The 26,247-nt window shown below is 38.3% G+C and overlaps 5 protein-coding genes across 7 annotated transcripts; 1 reads left to right on the top strand and 4 right to left on the bottom strand.

Annotated features, from left to right (window-relative positions):
• Nucleotides 1–3,414: 3,414 nt before the first annotated feature.
• Nucleotides 3,415–7,133, bottom strand: s100w (S100 calcium binding protein W). Its single transcript, XM_033980965.2, has 3 exons — nucleotides 6,890–7,133; nucleotides 6,666–6,807; nucleotides 3,415–3,776 (listed from the first exon to the last, which is right to left on the bottom strand). The coding sequence occupies exons 2-3, from the start codon at nucleotides 6,804–6,806 to the stop codon at nucleotides 3,594–3,596; spliced, it is 324 nt and encodes a 107-aa protein (XP_033836856.1). The 5' UTR covers nucleotide 6,807; nucleotides 6,890–7,133; the 3' UTR covers nucleotides 3,415–3,593.
• A 3,888-nt stretch (nucleotides 7,134–11,021) lies between these two features.
• LOC117383750 (protein S100-A1-like) lies at nucleotides 11,022–11,947 on the bottom strand. The gene is made up of 3 exons (XM_033980966.2): nucleotides 11,851–11,947; nucleotides 11,306–11,457; nucleotides 11,022–11,229 (listed from the first exon to the last, which is right to left on the bottom strand). The coding sequence occupies exons 2-3, from the start codon at nucleotides 11,450–11,452 to the stop codon at nucleotides 11,071–11,073; spliced, it is 306 nt and encodes a 101-aa protein (XP_033836857.1). The 5' UTR covers nucleotides 11,453–11,457; nucleotides 11,851–11,947; the 3' UTR covers nucleotides 11,022–11,070.
• Nucleotides 11,948–12,256: 309 nt separating this feature from the next.
• krtcap2 (keratinocyte associated protein 2) lies at nucleotides 12,257–15,347 on the bottom strand. The gene is made up of 5 exons (XM_033981050.2): nucleotides 15,248–15,347; nucleotides 14,163–14,317; nucleotides 13,541–13,604; nucleotides 13,368–13,434; nucleotides 12,257–12,595 (listed from the first exon to the last, which is right to left on the bottom strand). The coding sequence occupies exons 1-5, from the start codon at nucleotides 15,249–15,251 to the stop codon at nucleotides 12,475–12,477; spliced, it is 411 nt and encodes a 136-aa protein (XP_033836941.1). The 5' UTR covers nucleotides 15,252–15,347; the 3' UTR covers nucleotides 12,257–12,474.
• Nucleotides 15,348–15,945: 598 nt separating this feature from the next.
• tmem107l (transmembrane protein 107 like) lies at nucleotides 15,946–17,273 on the bottom strand. 2 transcript variants are annotated; one of them, XM_033981266.2, is made up of 5 exons: nucleotides 16,982–17,273; nucleotides 16,805–16,872; nucleotides 16,624–16,724; nucleotides 16,406–16,502; nucleotides 15,946–16,078 (listed from the first exon to the last, which is right to left on the bottom strand). In XM_033981266.2, exons 1-5 carry the CDS (start codon nucleotides 17,066–17,068, stop codon nucleotides 16,009–16,011), a joined length of 423 nt encoding a protein of 140 aa, XP_033837157.1. In that variant the 5' UTR covers nucleotides 17,069–17,273; the 3' UTR covers nucleotides 15,946–16,008. The 2 variants fall into 2 exon arrangements, with proteins under 2 accessions (XP_033837157.1, XP_055084030.1); XM_055228055.1 differs by lacking the exon at nucleotides 16,406–16,502 and adding an exon at nucleotides 16,240–16,336.
• Nucleotides 17,274–17,804: 531 nt separating this feature from the next.
• trim46a (tripartite motif containing 46a) lies at nucleotides 17,805–25,647 on the top strand. 2 transcript variants are annotated; one of them, XM_055228054.1, is made up of 13 exons: nucleotides 17,805–17,862; nucleotides 18,126–18,127; nucleotides 18,567–18,825; nucleotides 19,631–19,778; nucleotides 20,407–20,605; nucleotides 20,676–20,822; nucleotides 20,943–21,038; nucleotides 21,158–21,411; nucleotides 21,928–22,049; nucleotides 22,991–23,320; nucleotides 23,866–24,095; nucleotides 24,891–24,958; nucleotides 25,203–25,647. In XM_055228054.1, the coding sequence occupies exons 1-13, from the start codon at nucleotides 17,805–17,807 to the stop codon at nucleotides 25,645–25,647; spliced, it is 2,358 nt and encodes a 785-aa protein (XP_055084029.1). The 2 variants fall into 2 exon arrangements, with proteins under 2 accessions (XP_055084029.1, XP_055084027.1); XM_055228052.1 differs by lacking the exon at nucleotides 18,126–18,127 and having other exon boundaries at nucleotides 17,805–17,878; nucleotides 18,581–18,825.
• The last annotated feature ends 600 nt before the right edge of the window (nucleotides 25,648–26,247 follow it).

Raw genomic sequence — 26,247 nt, 5'->3', positions numbered from 1 at the left:
CTTGGAATGTAGTAAGAGACATTAACACACATATAGTCAGAGTTTAACACCTTTTGTGAGGCTGTAAGAGTCTGAACCACAAATATGAAGGCAAGGCAAGATGTCGAGGTGTAGAAGACAAATCATTTCGGTCAAAGTAATTTCAAAGCAATGAATGTGAAGCAGTGGGTGTTGGTTGGGTGGAAGGGAATGTGGGATTGTTTTTATGACTCTGAAGCACTTTGTTACATTTTTGTATGAAAAGTGTTTTATAAATAAAGTTTGATATAATTTGATTTGATGCTTTGTCTTTAGTCACGTCTGATGGTATTAGTTAATGTTTCCGTTCACATTTCCTTTGCTTTAAAGGACTGCCAGTAAACTGTTTCAGAGAAAATATAGAGAAACAGAGAAATATTAATTCATTAATAAGCTATTTTTAGGTGGGCCTATGCACGCAATTTGCCTATCTAGCAGTATGTGTGAGCTAATTAAAGTTGGTCATTTAATTTGCTTAATATTACATGCAAATTCTAAAACTAACTTCTGATGAGAATTATTTCATTGAAGTTGCAGCATTGTCTTTAAATCAATTCTGTTCCAGCCATAGACGTCATTTGAAGTCAAGTCTTTTCTTGAGTTTAGAGGTTAAGTTCTAATAATATAATTCACAATAAAATAATTCACAGACACTTTAATAACTCTATAAGAATGTGAATAATGTACAGACACAAATGCACAAAAAAAAAAAAAAAAAAAAAAAGATTCAAATTATCAAATGTGTTTCATTTGGTCCTTGCAGCTCTTCAAGTTAAAGAAAAGGTTAAGTCCTGGACTGGAGAAGGAAAGGCACAAAAACTGGTGTTCATTATTTGGGTTAATTATTATATGAACGTATTAGTGCAAACAGTGTAATGTTTTTCTGGATACACAAAAGTTATGCCAAAGTTCTAGGAAAATAGATCAGCTACTACATAGGCTACTCTACTGGTTTTACCAGCTAATGTCACCAATATCAAATATCCTGCTTGAGAACTATAAAAGGTTTATATAACTCTAAACACAGCACAGCAACTCATTTAAATAATACAGTCATATAGTGTTGCAGCTAATATCTTTGGTATCATGTTTCTTAATATTGTTGTCTGACACAGTACAAAAACCTGAGCACCGCTCACGTGCTCTTCATGTGCTCTTCAACGCCTGTGGCTTCAGTGGCCTAAACTCTAGACTGTAAAAAGAAAGTTAAAGATACAGTTTATGGCCTAAACACCAGGCCAGTATAAGACTGATTATACATGTGTTTAATTAATGAGCATGAATGACACTGAGCATGTCTCTGTGAGTAACTCTTCTATTTTATTATACAAACTTATAAACAATTATCTTCAGGAGTGCAGATTTTTGTACTGTTTATACTGTTGTATAAATGTGATATAGGTAAGTTGTATGGTTATGCCACATAACATTTCAGATACAGAAATATCATCTCCATGGAAGTGGACCCCAGCCACAAATATAAGTACACAAAATATGTAATTCATTTGAATAACCCTTAAGAGTATAAGCCATAAATGTTGTCCTGTAAAACAGAAAAAAACAACTCCAAATATGTTTGTGATTGAACTGAAATGTGTTTGTGGTATTTTGTGTGTACTTGTGTGATTTGTGTGCTAAGTCACTCTTGTTATATGTCGCCTACCTGTCCTTTTGCTGTGTGATTTTGCTTAAATGTGGTCACTGCATGGTTTACACAACCATTTGCTTGATTGATGATCTCAATAAGAATAAAGACAGAAACAATAAGTGAGACAAACTCTTCAAAACCAGCTGTAGCATCTCCTTCATTCTCCAGATTCTGATGATGTTAGCATTTTTATAAAGGAAGCGTAAGAAACATTACTCAGCGTTTACATTAATTTAAGAGATATTTTGAGATGCACTTGAACTGAAGGAGGCCAGTCACTTTCAACTTTACAGGAGAAACATATGGTACTGGGCAATACGGTCATCAAAACTGAATCCTGATTTCATTTTATGCTCAAACACTCACACCTCCTGTTGGTGAGTCAGGACCCCAGGCAGTGCTATGAGTGAGTGACGGGTAGATAGTAATGACACGTGAACTTTCAGAGGAAGGATGTGATTTAAGTGACTGTAGGCTACCTCTTCAAGGATTTATAAATATACTTGATTTAATAGATTGACTCATCATACTATTATTTGTTCGAAAAGCAACATTTTTTACACAACAATTGTATTTTTATAACGTAAATACTGATCAGATTAGTCTGTGTTTCTCAGTCAGATTGTTCCATATTAGCCAACGATTTCAAAGGGATCTGGACCAGGTGAAACATGGTCGTGTAAAACGTTTTGGAGACTTTTTATAGTAGCCATTGCATGCACCTATAGTCTATATTTTCATGTATATTTTAGCTTTTTAAATCCCATCTCTCAAACACATTTTTAGCTTATATATTTACTGCTTTATCTCCTAGGATTTCTTTACAAAACAATCCATGCACTTTGTCTTTGGAGAGGGTCCACTTATTACCCGAGTACTTGTTAAACACCTCACTGATCTGTTTCATGGTCTCTTAGAGTTGTGGCACGATAGGTACAAGTTATAAACGCACATATTAAAAAAATGAAATGTCATAGAAAAAACCTGAGTGTGGCTGTGAGAGTTTTGTATAGCTCCTGTAGTTGCAAGTTTTGCTTCGTACAACTTTTACAGAGGAAATGAACACGCCTGTCTCCCTTTTTTTTCGTTGTTGTAGCCTATTGTGGTTCAAACCTGGTCATAACATGTTCTGCGAGAATTCCTTTTCATCGTGTCTATTGGGAACACATAAGGCACTCATTCAGAAAAGTATGAGTGGCAGCAGCAACGTCGTGATACCTTTGAATGTAACTTCGCACATTCGTTTCTTTCTCATTTTTACCATGTTTGGTGCGATAATACATGTGAATAATTATCCAACATTTACTCCAGTCAAGTAACAGCTTGTGCAGTTGTGCAAAAAGTTGAAAATTACAGGAAGCAGCACTGAGTTTTAAAAGGTTCCTATATTTATGTCATCAGTTCATAAGATTCCGTCCAAACACATTTTCTGACACTTGAATTATTTTAAGGACATAAAGCTGCATCTAAAGCACATGTTTACTTATAATAAGAAAACACCACATAGGTAACAGCTATAGAATGGGGAAAAAGTCAAAATGTTGCAATGACAGGAAGCTGAAAACCATGAATAATGATAATTGGGATCAAACCTGGAGCTAATGAACTAGAACAGAGTGAACTAAGTCTGAGAGCTGAAGGCTAAATCCGGGTCTATACAAGTCATTAAACAGCTTTGCATTTTGTCTTGGCACAGCTCGAAAAAAGTTTATGAATGAAACAGAAGACAACAGAGCAGTCACAGCCTGTTTAATATTTGATGACATAATACATATACAGAATGAACCCTGCCAACACAGACGAGATCGGTGCTGACAGGTCGGACCACGCTGTACCTATATATTTTTATTCACAATTCATTCAACCACACTTTTACAAACATGACCCGACACCATAAAACAGAACAAACTAAACACACCGTGACTTATCAGTCTTCTTCATGCCCTTCTCTCCCTCTGCCTTGCTTCCCTCCTTTGCCTGTTTTCTGCTGGAAATACCATTTAGCTAATTCACACACACATCTGCAGAACTCCCTGAAGTTGATCTCTCCATCATGGTTCTTGTCGATCATCTTCATGGCCTCCTCCACGGCCTCCGCACTGATCTTTTGCTAGAAAATATAAGAACAAAATATTATGCAAAAATGTAATAATTAAGCTATAAGTACAAAGCCTAAAAAAACAAGATTCTTCACATGTTCTGGTGGAGCGTTTGTGTTTGAGTGGAGTGTTTGTGTTCTGGTGGAGCGCCTCTGTTCGGGTGGAGTGTATGTCACCGGCTTGTTGCCATGGAGATGTGTTTACCTCGTCTATATGTTCAAATCAATGAGTCAATCAATCAGACTTTATTCGTATAGAAATGCAGCACAACGAGCTTCACATGTAACAGAACAATGATGACGACGCTCCTTCCACTCCTTCTATACATACAGACAGACAGTACTTGATAGTACTTGTTTTTGGGTTTTACTATGGATCAGACCTGGACAACTGAGAGATTATACAGGCATGCAGCACGGTAGAAAGAAACATAAAGTTCCTAAAGGTTATAGTAATAAAAATGAAGTGTTAAAATTAGACATCAAATATGACAAAAAAAATAAAAAATAAATAACAAAAGTTTTCATTAAAAGTTCAGGTTCTCAGGTAAACTGTTCCACAGACAGGGGCCATAAAAATGAATGACTCCTCACCATGAGCTTTACTTTGGACATTGGGACAACTGTCCCAATATGTCCCAGTGTCCAAGATAATTTACCTGAGGGTCTGAGAAGGATCACATGATAAAAGCAGATCAGAGATATAAATAGGACTAAATCCATTAAGAGTTTCATAAACAAATAAAACTAGTTAAAAATCTATCCTGAACTTTACAGTAATCAACATGGTTTGTAATAAACACATGTGTTGATATCTCTGCACTGGTTTGAGAGAGAAATGCTCTGACTCTGGCAATATTTTATAAATGATAAAACCAGTTTTAGAGACAGACCAAATATGTGGCTCAAAGTCAAGCCTCACCTAAACCTTTGACCTTTTCACACAGGTTTAGTGAACAGGTTTGGAGCTTAACTTTAAGACTCTCTCTCTGAGCTTCAGGACCAATAATTAAAACCTCAGTTTTTCTTTGGTTGAGCTGGAGGAAGTTTGCTGCCATCCAGGACTTTATAACTAAAATGCAGTTAAAGGAGTGTTGTTTGGGCTCAGGTCATCAGGCGACATGGAAATAAAGAGCTGGACATCATCACTATAAAAGTCAACGCCGTGTCTCTGGATGACTCTGGAAAGGGTCGGGTCTAAAACTGATCCTTCAGAAGCACCACACTTCATTTTACATTTTGTGAAAGAGTGCAATCTGTCTAATAAAACAGAGTGGTCTACACTGTCAGACGCTGTATGATCCTATAGCACCAGGACTGATGGCTTTTTTTTTTGGTCCACATTAGATCTTGTATCATTCAGGATCTTTATCAGTGCAGTCTCTGTGCTGTGGTGTCTTCTGAAACTGGACTGATGTTTCAAAAAATATTATATGAAATAATAAAATCATTTACCTGTTTAAAAACTATTTTCTCTCAAATTTTGCTGAAAAATAGTAGGATGGACACGGGTCTGTAATTACTAAGCAAAGGTCTGTCTGTGGCAGTTTGAGAGGTGTAGGACAGACCCCTGGGAATAATCTACAATGTAAAGAAATTGGGCTTAAAATATTTTTAAAGGGATGTAGGGATAGGATCTAAATAATAAATGACTGGTTTTAATTGTATAATGATTTTGTTAAGAGTCACAGCATCAACCAGGGCAAAACTCTCCAGTGCATTAGATGTAAACATGAGACGTGTTGTAAAAACATGACCTGGCTGCATCTGCTGCAGGTCTGATCTAATGGACTGGGTTTTACTGCTGAAGTCATCACAGTTTGACATGTTTGACAGGGCAGTTCAATTAAAAAACTTGATTACTGATGTTGCTGCTTATTGAAGTTTTGAGTACGTGTATTATGTTCCACAATATGGCATTAAAGTACATGATGACAAACAGGAGGCCAAGTTACAGGTCAGTTCAGAGAGAGGACCCTGCTCAAAGTTAAAATGCACGTTTTATTGCTCATGTTTATGATTTAAAAACACCAGTAATGAAACAGATGATAGATCGAAATGTTAAATGTCTGTGGAACATTACCAGCAAAAGGAGTGCGCCTTATAATTATGTAATATTTGACCAGTACATAATCATTATTGTCCCTTTCTTTCTCCCCATCTCTTTAAAAAACAACAAACAAACAAACAATAAATAAATAGTGGAAGTAAATAGTCTAAGCGTAGTTTACTAATGAAAGTGGTATTGTTTTCTATAATCTACTCTCACCACTGCAACAATGTCACACAAGAAAGAAGATTAGATTTGATTTATTAGTATATAAGTATAATATATGTACTTTTATTGACGTAGTGCAATTTAAGCATTCATTCATACACAGTTGAATGAATGAATTGCTGTTACTTGTTCCAAAGTTGTTAATGCTTAAATCATCTGTGTTTAAGAACAAAAACAATTATTCCAAGTACTTAAAATATTGCAAGTAGTAGCTGTAGCATCAGAATTATTTTAGGAAATGAAAATGCAAGTGCCAGCAGCAGGAGCATTAGTTAGAAATACCTTAATTGATATGATTACAAGAGTACAAATTGGAAAAAGTAGTTGAGTAATTGTGTGACAGTAGCTTAAGAAGTGCATTAAAACTGGTAGTAGAGGTAATTTTAGGGTGTGTTCACTCTTATACAAACACCACATTAAAATTGTGACAAAGCTGGGATTAAACCCGGAACTTAACTTGAGCTAGACCAGGGCTAAACCAGGACCAAACCAAGTCTACATCCGGACTAAACTGGGCTCAAACCAGGATCAAAAACTAGCTACAAATAATAATAACATGTCAAAGTACTGGTCGTAACAATGTGGAATGTGTATTTTCAAACCACTGTTAAATCTGCATGTACCTTAAACTCTTCACTCTGTATTTCTTTCTCCAGGACGGCTTTGAGTTCATCTTTGTTGAGCTGCTTCTTCCGTCCCTCATCATCAGCGTACTCCAGGAAGATATCCACCATAGACGTGATGATTTGCTCCAATCGAGACATGCTGCAAAACAAAACACCTCATAACTGTGTATCCCAGGCATGTTCTGTTTGTGCTCATGTTGTGTCACGTTCAAATAACTTACCTTGAGCTTGTGCAAAAGAAGCCGGCGATGACAGAGAACAAGTCTGCAGTTGTTCTGTCCCAGGAGTGGCTGAAAAATGCTGCAAAAGTCTCTTCTTAAAGACCCCAACAGGCACATGCCAGCTCTGATTCATGGTGGAGAAATGTGTGGTAAACTCCGCCCTCAGAGTTATCCGGTCTCATTAAAAGTAAACTGCTTTGTATGAATTATTTATCACAGCTTCAAGTGTTAAAGTCAAGCAAAAGAAAGTAGTACCACATAGTCTATTTCTACAGTACATTTTTGTTTTCATTTTGGAGCTCTCAGTCCATAGAAGGCACTCTGTGGTGAAGGCACGATGCAAAAACAAATGGAAAACTCCAGTCACAGGGGCGGGCCATGATGTGGTGAAAATGATCCCTGCAAAACTTCACCAGACGAGCTATTCTTGAACACTCCAAGCAACCAAAAGTGATACAGTTTGATATATGTTTGGTTATGTCTGAATGTTTGGAGCCCATTGCATGAACTTTTAATGAAGGTTTTATCAGAATATTTTAGTCAGCTCATTAAATGGACCCAATAATTGAACAAATATAGATGTATAACACTTTCATTTAGCTAAATTAAAGCTCCTTGTGTGTAAACTGACCATGCATTTTGTAATCAGAAGACTTTTATTGCCATTGTCAGTGAACACAACTCACAAACTAGGAACTTTTTCGGTGGCAAGTGCAACATAAAACAGGTAAAAAAGAAGATAAGCTTAAAAATAAAATAGTCTAGAGGTAGATATATACAACAACAACAACTTTTAGGTTACTATTGTCAAACATCCTGCAATTTTCAACTTTTTGTTCACCTTTTCAAAGCCAAATAACAATAAAAATTAGATAAACATGAAAACCTTTGATAGAAACTTTAAATCTACCTATTAGCTGAATATTTCACACACCTGGTATGGCTGCTCTTGTTGCTATGTTGTTTAAACTCTTTGATTGATTCTCATTCTTTACACCTCTTATGTAACTCCAGATCCACCCCACCCACACCTCTGGTCTTCTCTTTCCTCCTTCCCTCCCGCTAAGTCTTTCAAACTTGACTCTTTCGCTTATTGGACACTATCAGATTCTCTTTGCAGGGGACGGAGTGGAATAGAGAGGTGGAGGATTGTAAGGTCTAAAATGCTCAGCTTAAGCAATGACCTGTCTGCACTGTGCGTGGGGGGAAACTAGGGGAGCGCAGGTGGAAATTAACTAGAAACTTTGTCGGGTAAATGACTTATCGTTTCAGTTTATGGCGTTAAACTTAACAATCGACATGGAAATAAGCAAGAGGTGTCAGGTAAATTTATGAAGAGGAGGGCATCCTCAATGAGCGCATGTGCTTGTGCAATAAAATCATAAATAGAACAATTTAATCCCCTACTGTGGAACATTTCAGTTAAAGTATTTACATCTCCATAGACACAGACAGAAAGCAGATCCTCCACCAGAAAAACAAAACAAAACATTGCATCTTTAAGAACAGTAGTAACAGTAAGCCGCAGATTAAAGGTACACAATTTGTGGTTGTGGTGTTGCATTTTGTCTCCAGTTTTGTCTCTTGCTTTGCCTGGAATGTTCCGCAGTAGCATTAAACAGCTCTATCTTTTCCAGCTTTATTACATTACAGGTGTTTTTATTGCTCAAAAACCTGCATTCTCACCTGTCTACAGAGCTGACCTGTAACTTAGAAAGGTCATCTCCTAACTGTCTGAGATTTATTTTATTTTATTTGTTGAATTTTATTTTATTTTTATTTTTTATTTTTTATTTTTTATTTTTTATTTTTTATTTTTTATTTTTTATTTTTTATTTTTTGCCATACTGTGAAAAATATGTAGGCTGAGAAAGTAATAGCATCTGCACTTGGGTCAAGCAGGTGCAGATCATCAGAGGTTTCAGAGTGAACTTTAAACACAATCAGCCAGAGTGTTTACTTGAGTACTACAATTATCTTCATTTCAGTCATGGGACTACTACAGCCGCGCTTTGTTCTGTGCTTTATTTTATATGTATTTTCTTTTAAGTACAGACAAATATGAAAAGTAAACAATAAGTAACGAAGACTTAATAAAACAATCCAAGTTTTAAGCATGACTCATTTAAACATGACTCATTTTGTAAATACAGGTCGGGCTCAGGTCCAAGTTTATGACGTTTTTCTGGCTGTTCTCACAGGACAGACAGCTGGAAGATGCACATCACTAAAACAGAGGACTAGTGATAATGTCTCAAACAAATATGAATAACAAATACATTTAGCATTTCTGTAAATAGGTTTAATTGTAATTTATTTAACTTCACTGTTAAATTGACACAAAGAGCCATAAAAAGAATGAGTCAATACAGTATTTATGTCATGGTTATTTAAGACATTCTGTGGACACTGTGTAGATTAATGCACAGTTGGCACCAGTGTTTAAACGTGTTAAATATCTGCAGGTCTGACCCAAGTCTGAAGAGACAAAAATAAATCTGGAGAGCTGGTGGCGCCATCTAGTGACCACATTGACGCAATGTTGTAGTTTTTTGTTGTTTTTTTTTTCTTTTTCTTTCTTTTTTTTTTTTTTTTTTTTTTTGAGGAAAATACTTTTACATTAGGCCATGCTTTTACAGGAGAGACACTTGACTTTGACTTGACTCCATACTATATTATACTGTAGCTTTACAGTGACTTGCTTCAGATGGTAAATGAACCCATCTGAACATTAAGAGGTTTATGTTCTTTTGTTCTTTTATAATTGTATTTAAAGCCAAACTGAAAGAAGGAGCCCCCCTCAAGTACTTGGTTTTGTCTGTTCTCTGTACTTTACTTGAGTATATTTTAAATACATAGTTTTGTACTATGACTTCAAACTACTCTAAAATGGAAATTGAATAGATTTGAACAGTAAGGAGATTTAAAAAAAAAAGTTTGTTTATCTGTAAAAAATGCATAGAAAGCTGTGGCAAATATGTTACTATTTTTCACACAATTCTTCACACAATTATTCAACCTTTTCATAGAGTAGGTTGCTTTTTATTTTTTATATCTTTTTTTTTATTTAAAATGTGGTTCTTTAATACTTTTACATATGGAGAAGAGATGCATTTTGAAATAATAAAGTCATCAGCCGCACACTCTCATGATGATTCATACATATTTACATTGTAAGTCCAAACTTTGACCAGTCCTATGATTTTATCTTTGTGTAGAAATAGTGAACCTAGAGTAAGAGTTTTAGCACTGGTTCATGTTGAGGCACATAATTGTTCTGTTTCTGATACACACTTGATGCCAACAATTTCAACTCAAGATTTATCATCTCACGATCCACAGCAGACGTGAGCTCAGAGTTTGGTACCAGGTTTGAGCCTGAGGAAATGTGCAGAATGCAATTTATATCAAACAGTAAATAAAAGACTGTTAAACTATCATCCAATTCAAGTATACATGTAAAGAAAAATGATTGACATATATGTAAAGAAATGTAAAAATAACAGAAAAATGTCATCGTGTTTTCCACAGTGGTTCTTCATTGAATCAAAAGATACATGGGGCCGTCTACATCTATGTTTATGTCTTTGATTGTTGGGTTAAATATGCAGTGATGGACGGTAATGAAGTACAAGTAGTAAAGTATTGTACTTAAGTGGAATTTTTACATATCTGTAATTTATTTAAGTACATTTTACAGTGTATACTTTTTACTTTTACTTTTGAGTGCAGCTACTTTTTACTGCACTACATTTTGAACTGAACTGAAAAGTAAAAAGTATCTTCATATGATTTGAGGGGTTATTTTGACCATATTTGTGTTAACATCCTGACTAAAGTTATAATTAAATTTAGTCAGGATGTTACTTAAGTCGTAGTTTTATTTACTTTTACTAGTAGATTTTTTCTTGCGATACTTTTACTTGAGTAACTCTTTACCTTGGTATCTGTACTTTTACTTAAGCAACACAATTGAGTACTTCTTCCACCACTGTAAATATGTGTATTATTCATTCTACTCCTGTTCTTGTTGTGGACTGTTGTGTTGCATCTCTGTCTGTCTGCTCTTTGCTGCATAATGAAATACAAATAAAACAAAAATACCTTGTGTAATTAGTTTCTTATTTTATTTATTAAAAGATGATCGCAGTGATGTTCCATATCAGCCTATATATATATTTTTACTTCTTTCCCTTCTGTGCATGCAGTTTATAACAGCATTCACAGGCCATCGAAATCCCATTAACCAGTGCAAGGAACTCTTCAAAATCCACCTTCTGGTCTTTATTTTGGTCCAGATCTTTCATCATGTCATTCACCAGGTTTGGGTTTTTCTGGGCCTGAAAATAAGCAACATAAAAACATGAATATCTGCAGTTTTATGACATTTAATTATGACTCACTGCATTATCTTACTTTCAGGAAATTAGGCAGTTCTGTCTCGACAAGTTTTTTGAATTCTTTTTTGCTTAAGGAGGACCCATCCTTGTCATCGTTTGCATAGCAATGGAAAACCTCAATAAGAGACTCCATACATTTCTCCAGTTTAGTGGCTGTAGACATTTCAACTGCAATGAGAGCAAAGAACAGCTCAATCTCACATTCCCACTACAGTGATGATGACAGCGTGTTCAGAGGGTGTTGGCCTGGCCCCTTCTCGCATTTTTACGCATGAGATAGTCTTATAGTTGCTTTAATTTAAGGCCAGAAACTAATTTATAAACCTGCTTTCTTGTTATAGGACTATTCCAGGCAAAATAAGCACAAAAAGTACACCATGTGGATAAAGTAAACCCTCATCCAGTTGGAGCATGACTTAAGGAGAAACTGTGCGTAATGCGCCAAAAATGTTCCAAACGCGTTACGGTAACGCCAAAAATACCTAAGTAAAGCAATCCAACTCACTACAAACGTGAAATACTAAGCTCCCATGAAAACCTACAGTATTTAGGGCAACTTACCAAGAGGGAGATGTGGGAAACTCGAGAAGAAGAGTCGATGGTCCAATGAAGAGGGCACGGGGAAAAGTTTATCCAACAGTTTTGTACCGTGCAGTAACACGCCCAGAGCCAAGAGGAGGAGGAAGGGAGGAGGATGTAGCCTGTGCCAAGTGCAAATACCACGCTCTCTTTGACTCTCTACAAATTTTAAAAGCCTGATAACACTCTATGTTTACTCAATATCTGTGTTAACTTTTCCTATATGTGTTAAGTCTTAAATAATCACCAGAATACTTTGCTTACGCAGGTTTAAACCACGGAATGCAAAAAGATAAAAGGTGTGCCATAATCATCCAACAATGTGACCACACCTTGTTAAACTTACTCACTGCTGCTGAGAGAAGAGTGAAGCAACCAACACAAAGAAGACGTTTCCTTCAAGTTTATTTATAAAATGAATGAAAAAATACTTAGCTCAAGACTTAACTTCAATGTAATAATTTGAAACCAGACTGGTGCATGTTACATTTTACAGATGGAATGTGGGCAGATGCACTACACATGTATAAATCATAATTGAAGTCTGACATTGAAGTGAAAGTGTAAAATACAGAGACGCTGTGACAAACGCTGAGTATAGTTCTTTCAGTTCTTTCGCTTGCTCTTGCTGGCAGTTTTAGCCGGGGTCACTGTGGGGACGGCTGCTTGATACAGGGCCGCAGACACTTTGTTGATGTAATACAAGGCGAACAGGGAAAAGATCAGGCTATAAAAGGGAATGAATAAAGGAATGAATGACACAGTTAATATAAAATGTTTGTTACACATTTTCAAAAATCGTAAGAAGATGTTTTGTTGCTCGTCTTCACTCAAAAAACGTTTTGTTCAGTTGGCAGAATTGATTTTCTTTTACTATAGATCATACGACAATTGAGGGATTACACAGATTTTCAAAGATGTATTTAATCACACAACTCATTTTTGTAGTGTATAGCTTCATATTTATGTGTTACTCTATGAAAGGAGAACTGTTGCAAATATAGCAATTCCTGTAACTATGTATGGGTTTGGTATGTGCAAAGGTTTCGCAAAGTTTTTTTTAAAAAATTTTTTTATCTTCTTTAGGGCGATGTGTTTGAATTTGATCTTTTTTTAAAAATGTCTTTCAGTGCAACGCAAAAAATACTCAAATGACTAGTTCCAAAGTCTGAATTCTGCCTCAAATAACATGCTGTTCATCGCATTCACATGCACCCCAAAATCGGATTACAATCTGATTTCTGGACCATAATCAGAAAGAAATTACATGATTTGGCTTTTTACATTCCATTTACATAATCAAAAAAACTTCAAAAAATGTGATATTAATCGGATTTTAAGTTTGGATGTAACCACAGCCACTGACATGACTATATATGTCTCTATTTGCTGATTAAGCTGATAACTGATGTAATGACTCACTCTTAATTCAAATTCAATTAGTTGCACAGATCGAAGCTTCTTTATCAAATGTAGGTTTTAAAAATATATAAACTTACCATGTAGTAACACAAACACGGTGAACCAGACCAGAGGCAAACAGTGAGAGGAACAGACACAGCAGAACTAGGAGAAATATGGAAAAAAAATAAATAAAATCTCATCTGTGTGGTTCATCACATTGTTTTTTTTTTCCAGTATTCATAATTCATCTTTAATCAGCATTACTTACTCTCTGGGAAAATTTTGGCTTGAAATCCCTTTCCAAAGATGAGATTTTCAAGGTTATTGAAGGCCTGGTAATAATGTTGAGGAAACAAATAATTTAAAGGAGAACCTTCCATTGTTCCATTCCAGATTATTGATTGTTGATAGACTAATTAGGGATGTCACAATATCAAAATTTAGTGTTACAATTATTACAATATCATTCACAGTTATTGATACCAGGACCAAATAACATAGCCCTTAATTTTCTTTCATTCTGGAACCAATGAATCTTAAGACCAAAGTATTGTCGTGAGCGCCTCCTAGAGGACCACACAATCTGAATATAACAGATTTAATATGAACTTGGTCCCCATGGTTGAATTCCTGGTCTATACAACCATCCGTTTAATATGTCAGCAGTTTTATAAAATTTTACTTTCCTAATGATCAAAGTTAATGTGTCAGAAACAGCAACAGAGTATAGAATGGACTGGAATGGAGTTTAGCGTCTTACATTTTTATACATCACTTTGGAGCTCTTTAAAATTATATTGTGATCATCAGTTATAATCGAATAAACTGAGCATACCTAAAACAAATGAAAATCTACATCACTGTGCAATACATGGAGAAGACAAGGATACAGTGAGGGAGCAGATGAAGAGGACTGAGCCCAGGAAGCCTCCCAGAATAGTGAGCCACTCTGTGGAGCCCAGCTGTTTACTGAACATCTGCATCCCAGCGAAGACCAGCACAGAGAGGAGACTGGACAGAACCAGGGACGTGCCTGTGTTCACAGCTACACAGGGCAGATAGAGAGAAAGAGCAGAGAGGTTGTTGTCTCCATAACTCATAATCTCATAAGCACCATGTATCAATATTGACTTCTCATTATCCATTAAAAGGAGCACTATGAATCTTTTCTAGTATGGGTTCCGCTCCCTGCTTGTTATGTCATTTCCTCAAATGTTCCACAGTATGACATTAAATTTACCTATCTTGCACTTTATTCAATACAGACATTTTTATTTCTCAAAAAGATATGATAACAAAGCTTTCACTCTGAGTAAGAGTAGGCTTGTCTCTTCAGATCTGACCTGTAACTTAGCCTGATGGGTCAGCTGTTTGTCTCTATGGAGATAAGACAAGTTTAATGTCATATAGTGGACCATTGCATGGAAAGCCATAACATCTCAATGCACAAACACGTTGCGAACCGACCACCAGAAGGTTTCATAGTTACAGACATTACATTGGTTGACCCCATTATATTTAATAAGACACCGAGCCTGGTGTGGTGCTATCCACTAAAGTCACTGTCCATCATAATAAACTGAACCTTAAATACACTGAGCAGCACAACATATTGGACAAACTTCACTTTTTTCATCTGTGCTGTCCACACTGATAGATTCAGAGCTGGTCTGAGTGCAGTGGTCCTACAGCACAAGGCCACGTCAGTGTGCGCACTGGAGCAGCTCCGACACATTAGATTTACTCTAACAACAGATCCATAATTTAACTGGAGGCAGCCCCGTTAATGCAATACATTTAACTTTACTTACTGAATATAATTCACACAATGGCCATGAAGAGGTATATTTTAATCTAAAAGAATGATTTGATGTGAGCATATCAAAATTCAGACGAAGCTAGCATCACATTGAGACACGTCAAAATATACGAATTTAACAGAGTTTACCGGTCGAATATCACGTGTAAAACATACCCATGTTAATGAACAAAAACAGTCGGAATGGTGTAAAAGATTAAACTTCTTTGAGGAAGCTAAAGGCTTCACCGGCTTCAGGAACCAAAGCAGCGACACGGAGCAGAAAAGCGGACGGACCAGGGGGCGGGGCTAACGTCAGCATTAAACCTGTCAAGTGTATTTACTGTAATAATCATACATCACGAACCAACAACTAATGTATTTCTGTTGGCTGCGCCCGTGTTTTGGTGAATATCACTTGTGTAACACTACACCATATTAGTCTATGTTGAGTATTATATTCAATATTAGTAAATATCGATACAACGTCTCTAGAGGAACTATTCATGACTATTACATGATATTACAGCTTTCTATTTTATTTATAAGCATCATTTTGAGGACCTTTCACCATTTAAGAGATATAATTTAATCTATATTTACATAGCTATCTACAGTATATCTACATATCTGAGAGAGAGAGAGAGAGAGAGAGAGAGAGAGAGAGAGAGAGAGAGAGAGAGAGAGAGAGAGAGAGAGAGAGAGAGAGAGAGAGAGAGAGAGAGAGAGAGAGAGAGAGAGAGAGAGAGAGAGAGAGAGAGAGAGAGAGAAATATTCTTATAAAAGCCTCAAGAAGAGTTATCGATTCATATTTATTTTTACAAAATACAATGCATTTTACACAAGGAGTGAAGGACATATCCAAAAGACATTTTTGTAGACAATGATACTGCCAGCCGATATAAAATGATTAAAAGATGTCCTACTGAGAGATGTAACTATGAAGCCTTTTTCTTAAATCCAAACACAGCAATAAACAGTGTGATCTCCACACAGGCTGGAAGGACACTAGAACACATAAAACAGATGAGAGAAATTAAGTTCAAAAGTTCATATTCAAACTGGTTCCTTGTCTGACAGAACTCTAAACTGTTTAATGAAATATAATAGTATAAACTTATTTAACATTTACATTTTATAATAATAGAACTCAACACTTGAACACACACCTGCAGCAGGCAAATATAACCCAGTATGTCCAGCATTCCCACTTTTCAAATACAAAAAATGACAAGGAGACAGATGCACTGCAGTGCATAGCCAGGGCTGGTATAAAGATGTGTCAGGAAAAATAACAATTTTAGGAAACATTTACATTATACACTATTTACCAACCTGCAAATGGCAAGAATCCACCAGTAGACGCTACATTCCCACTGCTCAAACAGATAGAAAAGAAGAGCTACTGAGGCACTGGCATGAACTCCAATCGCTACGGTGTTAACAAGTCACAAAAAGAGGCTAAGAGTCATGGAAATAAAGCAGACCTTTGACATAGTCCATGTAATGAACCAAATAAACACAATTATACATAATGGGTCTGATAAGGATACAAAGGAGCCCCTGGCTGCAGTTGAACATGGACACTCCTGAGAAGAAACCAGCCAGTTCTATGGCAAACAGGCCGAGTGTGACTGACAGCCCCACCACCAACCTGGAAAAGAAAAGACACAGTGAAGCCACATGTGTCCAGACCAAGGCTCACTTACAGATGTGTGTTTATGTTTGTCTTACTTTTTGTCCTCCTCCTCATATTGTTCTTGTGTGTACTCCAAAGGAAGACATGCCTTTACGTTACTGTCCTGTAAATAATACACACAGAAGAACGTTATAGTGTCAAATCTCAGCAATTAAATTGCTCATAAACACTGCTATTATTAATCACATTTATGATGAAAATAAATATCTTACCCTCGACCAAAAGATAGTGATAACGATGACCAGGTGCGCTATAATGGTGAGGAAGCGAGCAGGCACGAGACTGCTAACAGCAGACATGTTCTCATAATTAGCTGTAATTCTAGACCGTAAGGCTTATTTGACCGTCCGAAAAAGCAAATCGGGACAATTTAGAAAGACCGACCGAGAACAAAAGATCTAAGTTTAGTGGGGTTAAAAATTGTCTAAGAAAGTTTAGTCAATCGTTGTTTTATTGACAAAATAAACAGCAGAAAATGCAGACGCGTCCCCCGTTGCTACAACAACCGCGGGAATGGTGTTTCATTTATTCTGGACCGGTTAGAAACATCACATATTTAATTTTGTTTCCGGGCACGGACAAATAAAGGGACGGACCATAATTTTCTTCTGCCATCTAGTGGCGACGTGGGGGATTGAGACAAAGACAATCACACTTTACTCATTCAATTGTTATGTATATTAAACTCTTAAACACTTATGTACGCTCCAATCACATTTGCAAATGGTTTTATGGATGAAAAGGGCTGTTTTACGGTCTGGGTGTTGATATTGGAATTTAAAAATGCTATTTATCCCGCCTCCATCCCTATACTCCCAATGCCCCATCCTCAGCTGGTCTTTATGATCAAATGGTACAGCTCAGTGTGTGTGCCAAAGCCCGGAGCGCACGGAGATACCAGAGCTGCTTTGGTCCACTTTCTCTTGGACAGGTTTTTCTTGCTAAGAGCCAGACACACGAGCATCAGCTCATGTCCATATGAGGGATAGTCCAGAGACCGCAGACTGTGGAGGAAATTAGCCACAAGAGCGAAGCATGGCCGAGGCAGAACTACAGGCGTTTGCGTCTATCATGGACGCGCTGGTTTGTATATGCACATCATCTATGCTGCTCAAATATTAGATTTCCAATGGGAATAACAATCCAATAATCATTTTACTTTGGCTAGTAGTCTGCTCGATTGATTCATTTTGAAGCTACACGCATCAGACGGCTAATAAAGCAGATGTCTCAAATAAGACGCCAGGAATAGCAATAAACTGACCCTAATGTGTAATACATTTAACTATTATCGAGCAGCCACAGTCAAATAAATATTGTAATCTATTTTAGTCATTGTAAGCTACTATCACAGAGCGGTGCTGATGCAGGTTGTCATAGAGACGGGATGCAGGGCTGTGATGCTGGACCAGGCCTCAGCAGCATTATTTTGTACAAAAGCAAGGCCTATTTAAAGAAACCCCAAATGCTACCCTTTTATATTGTTTGTGCTCTTCTTAATATTTTCTTAATAGTATAATATCTTACCAATATCTCACCAAAACTAGTATCTTCCAGATTGTCAACAGGGAGCAGTGCCACTTAACCAGTCAGGAAATACATTTGTTCAACATGGATTTTATATTTATCATGTAGTCAAGCATCAGGAGTTATACAGGAGTTGCATAGTATTATTTCACTTCTTACTAAAATTAATAGGCTTGGAGGGAGGGCACTATCCCTGTCATAATAATAAGGCAATCATAAATCTATTCATAATTAGGATTTTATTTAAATTATTGTATATTTATGTTGCAGTCGAGCATGAGGAGCATGGAGAAGGAGCTGCACTGCCCCGTGTGCGATGGGATTGTGAAGCAGCCAATTCTCCTGCCCTGCCAGCACAGTGTGTGTCTCCTCTGTGCTGCGGAGGTCTTAGTACAGAGAGGCTACCCTCCTCCAGATCTGCCTCCTGAGCCCCTCTCTCCTGCGTCTACGCCCAACACCCGCTCCCCGCGACAAGGACGCAGACCCCCGCCTAGGACACCTGACCGCCTGGAGCATATCCTCAGAACAGGTAGGCCTACAATTATCAGAGCAAGTGTCATTTAATTAGTAAGAACATATAGGTTTAGATATAAAATGTCTGCAGGGCGTGCCATTTAACTTACCGAATGCTGCTAGAAATTATTTTTGGCTACTAAAACATTCAGTCTCATTAGTCACTTTTGGCCAGTCGAAGTTGATGTGTAGTGCTCTTATCTTTGGGGTGCTCTATGTAACTTTTTGTTGAGGGGTTCGCCATCTGCTTGTCTTCATGGGGATGTCATAATTTTGCCTCAGTATGCCATTAACTTATCTATCTTGCATTTATTCATTTACAATTTTGAAATACCTTGAAAAACACGTGTTCTTGCTGTGAGCAGTTCTCTCCACGGACCTGACCTGTAACTTATGTGGTCTAGTGGTATCATCCCTTGTCTCCATGGTGATAGATAAGTTAAATGCCACACTGTAGGACTTTCCAGGCAAAGCAAAAACATCTCTAAATGGACAAGCTGCTGGTGTTCAATCCCATTATAAAAGTTACATGTTTAACTGCAAATATAGTAGTTAGATTTAAGTACTCTTCAGTCCAATCCTTGAATCAATGTAACTTAACTCCTAATTGGCATGTAACCTATGAAATGTAAAAGTTGTTGATCCCTGGTGTCGTCAAAGTGAACAAAGAAATACACAGACTAAACAAGAAGTTAAGAGCTGCCACCGTGCATCAGCTCTCTTTACCATGCTCTAGCACAAATATAGTCTAGTATATCTGTGAATGTGTTGCCTTTCTCCATTATTTCTCCTTATGTCTCATGTCTTGTTTCATGGTACAGTGTGTGGGTCGTATCCAGGACGACGGAGGAAGGATACCGGCCCCCCGATGCTGTTCCCCTGCCCGTCTTGTCAGCAGGACGTGGAGCTGGGGGAGAGGGGTCTCACCGAGTGCCTGCGCAACCTCACACTAGAACGCATTGTGCAGAGGTAAAACATCTACATTTATTATTATTTATGGGGCAATATTAAAATACACTGTATGTCAATGTTTTCTTAACAAATGAAGTAAATGACAAAAAGTAAAAACTATGTAATCAGTGAGCAGTGAGCAGTGAGGTAGAAAAGTAGAGAAAGCTTAGTCGATATGTTGCTGCTGAAGACAGAGAAACTCATTTGTTAGATGGTGATTCATTGTCAGAGGGAGATAGAGACAGGCAGACAGAGGAAGATAGACTGCAGTATCATATTTGTACAAAAAAAGAGTCATAAAGTCTGACAACTGTCTTCTGTCCCAGTTCCACAGCAGTAAAATAAATCTGTGTTCAGAAATAGTAAGTATGTTGTTGTAGCTGGTTTGGTTTTGGGTTTTGTAGCTGTAGGATGGAGGTGCAGCTGTTGCCTTGAGGCAGGTCTTTGTTGGACAGGTCAAACTAATGTGATGTTTCATTGCTCAGGACGCTCTAACAAGGCAGCTGCTGGTGAAGTATTCAGGTCAGGCAGTTAAAGAGTAGAAGTCATAACTTTGGAAAGTAAAGCAGGACAAACTTAGATGTGCACAGTTTGCTGTAGGTGTACAGGTCTGTTCTTTATCTCTCTGCTCCTGTGTTCCTCGTAGGTACAGACACACCATCAGCCTGGGGAGTGTGGCCATCATGTGTGGCTTCTGTAAGCCTCCACAGTCTCTGGAGGCCACAAAGGGCTGTGCTGACTGTAAAGCCAACTTCTGTAATGAATGTTTCAAACTCTACCACCCTTGGGGCACTCCCCGAGCTCAGCACGAGCACATTTTACCCACAAACAGCTTTCGGCCAAAGGTTAGTGATATTTAGGTTTGGGATTTTAGAGTTTTCTTGGCTTTCAAACAGGATCTTTCCTTTGCTGTAGGTTCTGACCTGCACAGTTCATGAGCACGAGAAAATGCAGTGGTATTGTCGTCACTGCCAGAAGCTCCTGTGCCAGTACTGTAAGCTCCGGCGTGTTCACCACGGGCACAAAGTGCTGCCCATAGCAGAGGCCTACCAGGCTCTGAAGGTAAGTAAACCTAAATGCAGGTCAACATTATGTATCTGAATACACCTAAACATTATGTTTAAACTTAAGCTTTAACATTATGTTTAAACTTAAGCTCTGACCTGCCCGCTTGTCTTTTAGGACAGAGTCACCAAACAAGCCAACTTCATTCTGGCTAACCAAGATATCATAAAGAGTCAGATTGCCCAGATTGAGGCCACAATCAAACAAATGGAGGTAAATAGACAGTATTTGTTGATCTGATTGATCTTATGTTTTATGTGAACATAAACAGTGAGTAAACTCCACAGTTGTGAATAAACCTTGCTGTAATGAATGCCATTGTATGTGCTTAGGCCAACAGTGCAGTGGCGATGCAGTACTTGGTGCAGAGCGTCCGTGAGCTGGGGGCTGCAGTCTCTGAGCGTCAGGCGGCTCTGGCCCAGGCGCTGGAGGGTACACGCAGCCGCAGACAGGAGGCGCTGTCGGGGCAGGTGTCAGAGCGCCGCGGTCTACAGGAGAGCGGGGGGCTTGTCACTTTAACTCACGAGCTGCTCAGAGAGACAGACCCACCATGCTTTGTGCAGGCGGCCAGAGTCACACACAACAGGTAAGTCCAGAGAAAGACGCCTCGTGAAATATGCACCTTTGTGGTTAAAGACCTATAGACCCTAGTGTGGGCAAAAAATCATAAGCCAGATACTAAACAACACTAAAACTAGAATACTAAATACTAAATCTATTTAGTATGTAAGTTTATCTTTATTCTAGGTATGTACTGTATATATAGTTTTAATTCCCATTAGTGAATCCTTGTTTATCTCACAAATCTTTGATACAACTGTTGCACTGATGTACTTTGTGTTGCAACATTGTAATTTCCCCATTGTGGGATAAATAAAGGATCTCTTATCTATGGCCAGGTCTCAATAAAAATATATATCTCAAGGGTAAAAAAAACTTTAAAAACATACATTCTTTCTTTATAGAGATATATACTTTTAATGCCATAATGTTGAACACTCCAAGCAAAGCAATAACATCCCCTTGGAGGCAACTTGGTGGTGAATCCTCTACTAAAACAAGTTACATAGTGCTCCTTTAAAAATTCTGTGTTTACTTGTAGACTGGTGAAAGCCATAGAGAACCTGCAGAGTTTCACCCTCTCAGCCGACCCCTCGTTCAGACACTTTCACCTCGATGCCTCCAGAGAAGTCAAGCTCATCAGCAGCGTGAACTTCATACAGGGTTGGTGCTTTCATGTTGTTGGTTGTTGGTGGGCTTTAAATATTCATACATTTTGTTTGAAGAGATCTTTTGCAAAAACAGTTGATTTGAGTGAAAATTTGTAGTAGCTGTTGTTATTTTTGTTACCATCTCAAACATCATATAGGGATAGAAAAGAGTCTTAACCAATTTTAACTAAATCAAGGTTGAATTATGTTGACTGAGGACTTCTAGATTGAGAATATTTAGCAATAAAATGTATTACTGATGAAAACATTTTTATTTTTAATATTTAATTGCTATGAAAGGTCATGATAATCACTATATCGACTTATCGTTCAGTATATGAAAGCTGGAACAATATATCTTGAAGCTCAGTATTTATCGTATGTTTAATTTCTTTGCAAATTTAGGCATTTTCAGGTAATACCATGAGATTTGAGCTGTAGAAGGTTGAATAAATAACTTCTATGATTAATTATTGGTTCATTCTGCTGTTTATTTGTTGCAGCTCAGGCCTTTTAATGATACTGTCTATTTAAAAATGGGTTTACTGAGGTAATTTTGCTTCACGTCAGTGGCATAAAACAGATCTTAATATATTCAGTTTTATCGTTTAGTGCAATATTTCTCTGCACCAATATATCATACTTCAAAATGTGTTATCGTGACAGGCCTAGAAAGGTCTTTTGACATGTGTTTTACAGTTTGTATATTTCAGATAATAATAATCTAAATACTATTACAGTTGTTTTAATAGTTCACTTGTCATGAATATTCTGATTCATTGTTGCATCCCTAGGACAAAAATAATTTGACTTGGCACTAAACTAGATTTGGTTTTTGTAAACACTGTCCCAGTTCCAAGAGAAATTGACAAGGCTCCAATGCGCTTTAAAAATGACACTTATCTGTTTTTTCAAGTGGCTGAATTATTGCCCTGTGCATTCTTGCCTCTGCAGCCCCCGTCGCCCCGGTCATTGACACCCAGAAGACATTAGCCTACGACCAGCTGTTTGTGTGCTGGCGCCTGCCCCAGGACTCTGCCCCAGCCTGGCATTTCTCTGTGGAATACCAGCGGCGCTCGGGGGCCACTGGAGCCACATGGGGAGGCACCGGGTCGCCAAACGCTGCGGTGTCATGGCAACGCGTAGACGAAGTGAGGGGGACGTCGGCAGTGATCGAGCGGCCGCAGATGGACAGTGTGTATGTGCTCAGGGTCAGAGGATGCAACAAGGCAGGATTTGGGGAGTACAGTGAAGAGGTGTACCTGCACACCCCACCCGCTCCTGGTGAGATGGGCTCCTGCCTCTTGCATAATGTAACTTTTCTGGTGGAGGGTCAGCCACCTGCTTGTTTCCACGGAGATGTTATTGCTTTGCCTGCAATTAGGGTCGTGAATAGAAAATAATCATTTGACTTGACTTGTTGGCTAATCAAAAAAAAAAAAAAAAAAAACTGCTGACAAGTTGCCTGCTAAAATAATCATTAGCTCCAGCCCTACCTGTAATGTTACACAGTATGGCATTTCACTTATCTATCTCCATGGAGACAAGCAGTTGAGTTCAAGAGGCCAAGTTGCAGGTCAGGTCAGATTGGTGAAGAGGCAACCCTGCTCACAATAAGAATGCAGGATTTTCAAGATATTTTTGAACAATAGAAACACCCGTAATGAAACAAGTGGATTCTAAGAAACACATCTCCATGGCGACAAGCTGATGGTGGCCCCCCCAATCCAAAAATGTACATAGTGTCCCTTTAAAGTATACAATTGTGCTTTTGTTATTCCTTATTTCATTCCTTCCTCTGTCCCTGTGTGTCCTTGGCATATGTTCAGTCCTCAGTTTCTCTCTGGACTCTCGCTGGGGTCTTCACGCGGACCGCTTGGCTCTGGGTAAAGGACTGACTTATGCCCGTAGCGTCCCAGGACTATCTCTGCTGCAGGCGGCCGATCAAGCGCTCACTTCCTGTCACCTGACCTCTGACCTGCTGGTGGCCGACCTGGCTGTGACTCAGGGCAGACACTACTGGGCATGCTCAGTGGAGCCCGGGTCGTACCTCGTGAAGGTATGAGGGCTGTAAGAAACTTTACTTTGGTGCCACAAAAGCAATTTAACAATATGGTAACAAACTTTTATGCTTACACCTGCACCTGTTTTTTTTTTTTTTTTTTTTTTAATATTATTTTTATTGAATTTTTGCTTTATACAGATTAAAGTAAAACCCAAACACACAAGGAACAACAGCACAGCATAGCACATTACTTCAGCAAAGAGATAATAATTAAGTGAGTCATATCAGATGCAGCATTTATGACGAGATGAAAACAACATTCAGCAATTATTGTTAGTATTACACCTCTATCTTTTTAATTTTCAAACAGTCCAGAAGATTTTCCCATTTTTTGAACAGATTGGACTTACCACTGAGGCAATATCTTAACCGTTCTAAAGACACCATCTCAGATATTAAATTTTTCCATATTTGGACAGAGGGGGCATCGTTACCAACCCATTTTGACATTATAGTTTTTCTACCCAGCATCAGGAGGAATTGTATGACATCTTTGTGAGCCATCAAGTCTACAGGTATAAACCCCAAAAGGCAAAGCAACGGACTGTGAGACAGGGTCCGCCCCACAACAGAGCCAACCTCTCTACACACGACATCCCAAAATGTCTGCACCTGTTTTTAATCTTTTAAATGGATGTATGCGTAAAATGTTTTGTTTTTTCTTTGTATTTTTTTCTGTATTTTGAACAGAGCACCCATAAAAAAGAGAGTCTAAGTTTGGTTCTCTCTGTATAAATAAAAATAAATAACTGTGTTTTTAACATGACTCAGGACTGTTCTGTCTCACAGGTGGGAGTGGGACAGGAGACCAAACTCCAGGAGTGGTTTCACCTCCCTCCAGACATAGCCAGCCCTCGGTAATTACTTCATCACACTTCATAAATTTGACTGGGTGCCTTTTAAGTCACCTTGGTGCAGGTTATTGTAGGTGTTTTTGTAAATGTTAAATATTACCTCTTAGTGCTTTATGAAGGAGAAATTGTGACTCTATTTCCCCAAGAACCAATATAAGAACAAAAATGTCAAAATAATGTAAAAAGTAGTAGATGTATTACTTTTGTATTTCTTTCTTTCTCATCTGTCCCTTGTGCCCACCCTTAGCTGTGACCCAGACAGCGGCCATGACAGCGGTGCAGAGGATGCTCAGGACTGTCCCTCCTTCTGCTTCTTGACCATGGGGATGGGAAAGATCCTGCTGCCTCAGGGCCACACTCAGAGTCATGCCGACAGTCACAGCCAGGGGGCAGTGCTCTCTCACAGCAGCAGCGGACACGGCTCCCTGTCCCACCCGCTCACGGCTCCTCTGCCTCCTCGCCTGGGCGTCTGTCTGGACTGTGACAAAGGCCGGGTGACCTTCTATGACGCCCACTCGCTGCGGGTGCTCTGGAAAGGGCCCCTGGACTGCTCCGCTCCCGTTTGCCCCGCCTTCTGCTTCATTGGGGGCGGAGCTCTCCAACTGCAGGACCTGATAGCCAATAGGAACATAGAAGAACCACCACCGCGCAGGGTCACCATCCAGACACGGGCAACCAACCTCGTGAAATAGGCAAATATGCACACGCTACTATTACTGACATGTACAAGCTGTGTTCAGAGAGAAATGAGAAATATTTAGAAGGTCTCACACTATTTTATTCAATAATATTATAATTAAATTGTCTCCATAGTGAACTTTATTGCTATTCCAGAAACCTGTTACCATTAGTTATGACAGACTTTGAGCGGTAATGTTCAGAGTTCATACATTTTTGTGTCATGAGGTCTTTGGCTGCAAAAATTCTAAATACTATTCCTGAGACTTTGCTTCTTGTAACTTTTTTCACAAATTTCACAAGAATTGGAAACACAGGTTTATTTAGTGTGGGTTAATATACCGGTTTCTAAAGATACGCTATGTAACTTTTCTCGTGAAGGTGTTTTTGTGCATTCTTATTGTGATGCCACCGCACCTTTCCACAGATTTGATCTATAACTCGGCCTGGTGGCTCTATGGAGATACAGTAGATAAGTTTAATGCCGCTTTGTGAAACTTTTCAAGCACAGCAAGAACATTTCCGTGGAGACATGCGTGTGGCAGACCCTTCACCAGAAATGTTACGTAGCATATCTTTAACACGGTCCAACTTTAAATTTTCATAACATACAA

This window comes from Periophthalmus magnuspinnatus, chromosome 16 (genome assembly GCF_009829125.3).
Source record: "Periophthalmus magnuspinnatus isolate fPerMag1 chromosome 16, fPerMag1.2.pri, whole genome shotgun sequence".
NCBI lineage: Eukaryota > Metazoa > Chordata > Actinopteri > Gobiiformes > Gobiidae > Periophthalmus > Periophthalmus magnuspinnatus.
Note: the sequence above shows the minus strand (reverse complement) of the source record. Positions and strands in the feature narration are given on the sequence as shown.

Bases quoted from the DNA above. Each gene is read 5' to 3' on its own strand.
- s100w (XM_033980965.2), bottom strand. From the start codon at position 6,806: ATGTCTCGATTGGAGCAAATCATCACGTCTATGGTGGATATCTTCCTG. The intron at 3,777-6,665 runs GTACATGCAGAT...TATATTTTCTAG, and splicing joins TACAGAGTGAAGAGTTTAAG to CAAAAGATCAGTGCGGAGGC.
- LOC117383750 (XM_033980966.2), bottom strand. From the start codon at position 11,452: ATGTCTACAGCCACTAAACTGGAGAAATGTATGGAGTCTCTTATTGAG. The intron at 11,230-11,305 runs GTAAGATAATGC...GCTTATTTTCAG, and splicing joins AACTGCCTAATTTCCTGAAA to GCCCAGAAAAACCCAAACCT.
- krtcap2 (XM_033981050.2), bottom strand. The intron at 13,605-14,162 runs GTATCCTTGTCT...CATTATTACCAG, and splicing joins TCTTCATCTGCTCCCTCACT to GCCTTCAATAACCTTGAAAA. The intron at 13,435-13,540 runs GTAAGTAATGCT...TATTTCTCCTAG, and splicing joins AGCCAAAATTTTCCCAGAGA to TTCTGCTGTGTCTGTTCCTC.
- tmem107l (XM_033981266.2), bottom strand. From the start codon at position 17,068: ATGTCTGCTGTTAGCAGTCTCGTGCCTGCTCGCTTCCTCACCATTATA. The intron at 16,873-16,981 runs GTAAGATATTTA...TATTATTTACAG, and splicing joins TCACTATCTTTTGGTCGAGG to GACAGTAACGTAAAGGCATG. The intron at 16,725-16,804 runs GTAAGACAAACA...TTTCTTTTCCAG, and splicing joins TATGAGGAGGAGGACAAAAA to GTTGGTGGTGGGGCTGTCAG.
- trim46a (XM_055228054.1), top strand. From the start codon at position 17,805: ATGGCCGAGGCAGAACTACAGGCGTTTGCGTCTATCATGGACGCGCTG. The intron at 21,039-21,157 runs GTAAATAGACAG...GTATGTGCTTAG, and splicing joins CCACAATCAAACAAATGGAG to GCCAACAGTGCAGTGGCGAT. The intron at 24,959-25,202 runs GTAATTACTTCA...GCCCACCCTTAG, and splicing joins CCAGACATAGCCAGCCCTCG to CTGTGACCCAGACAGCGGCC.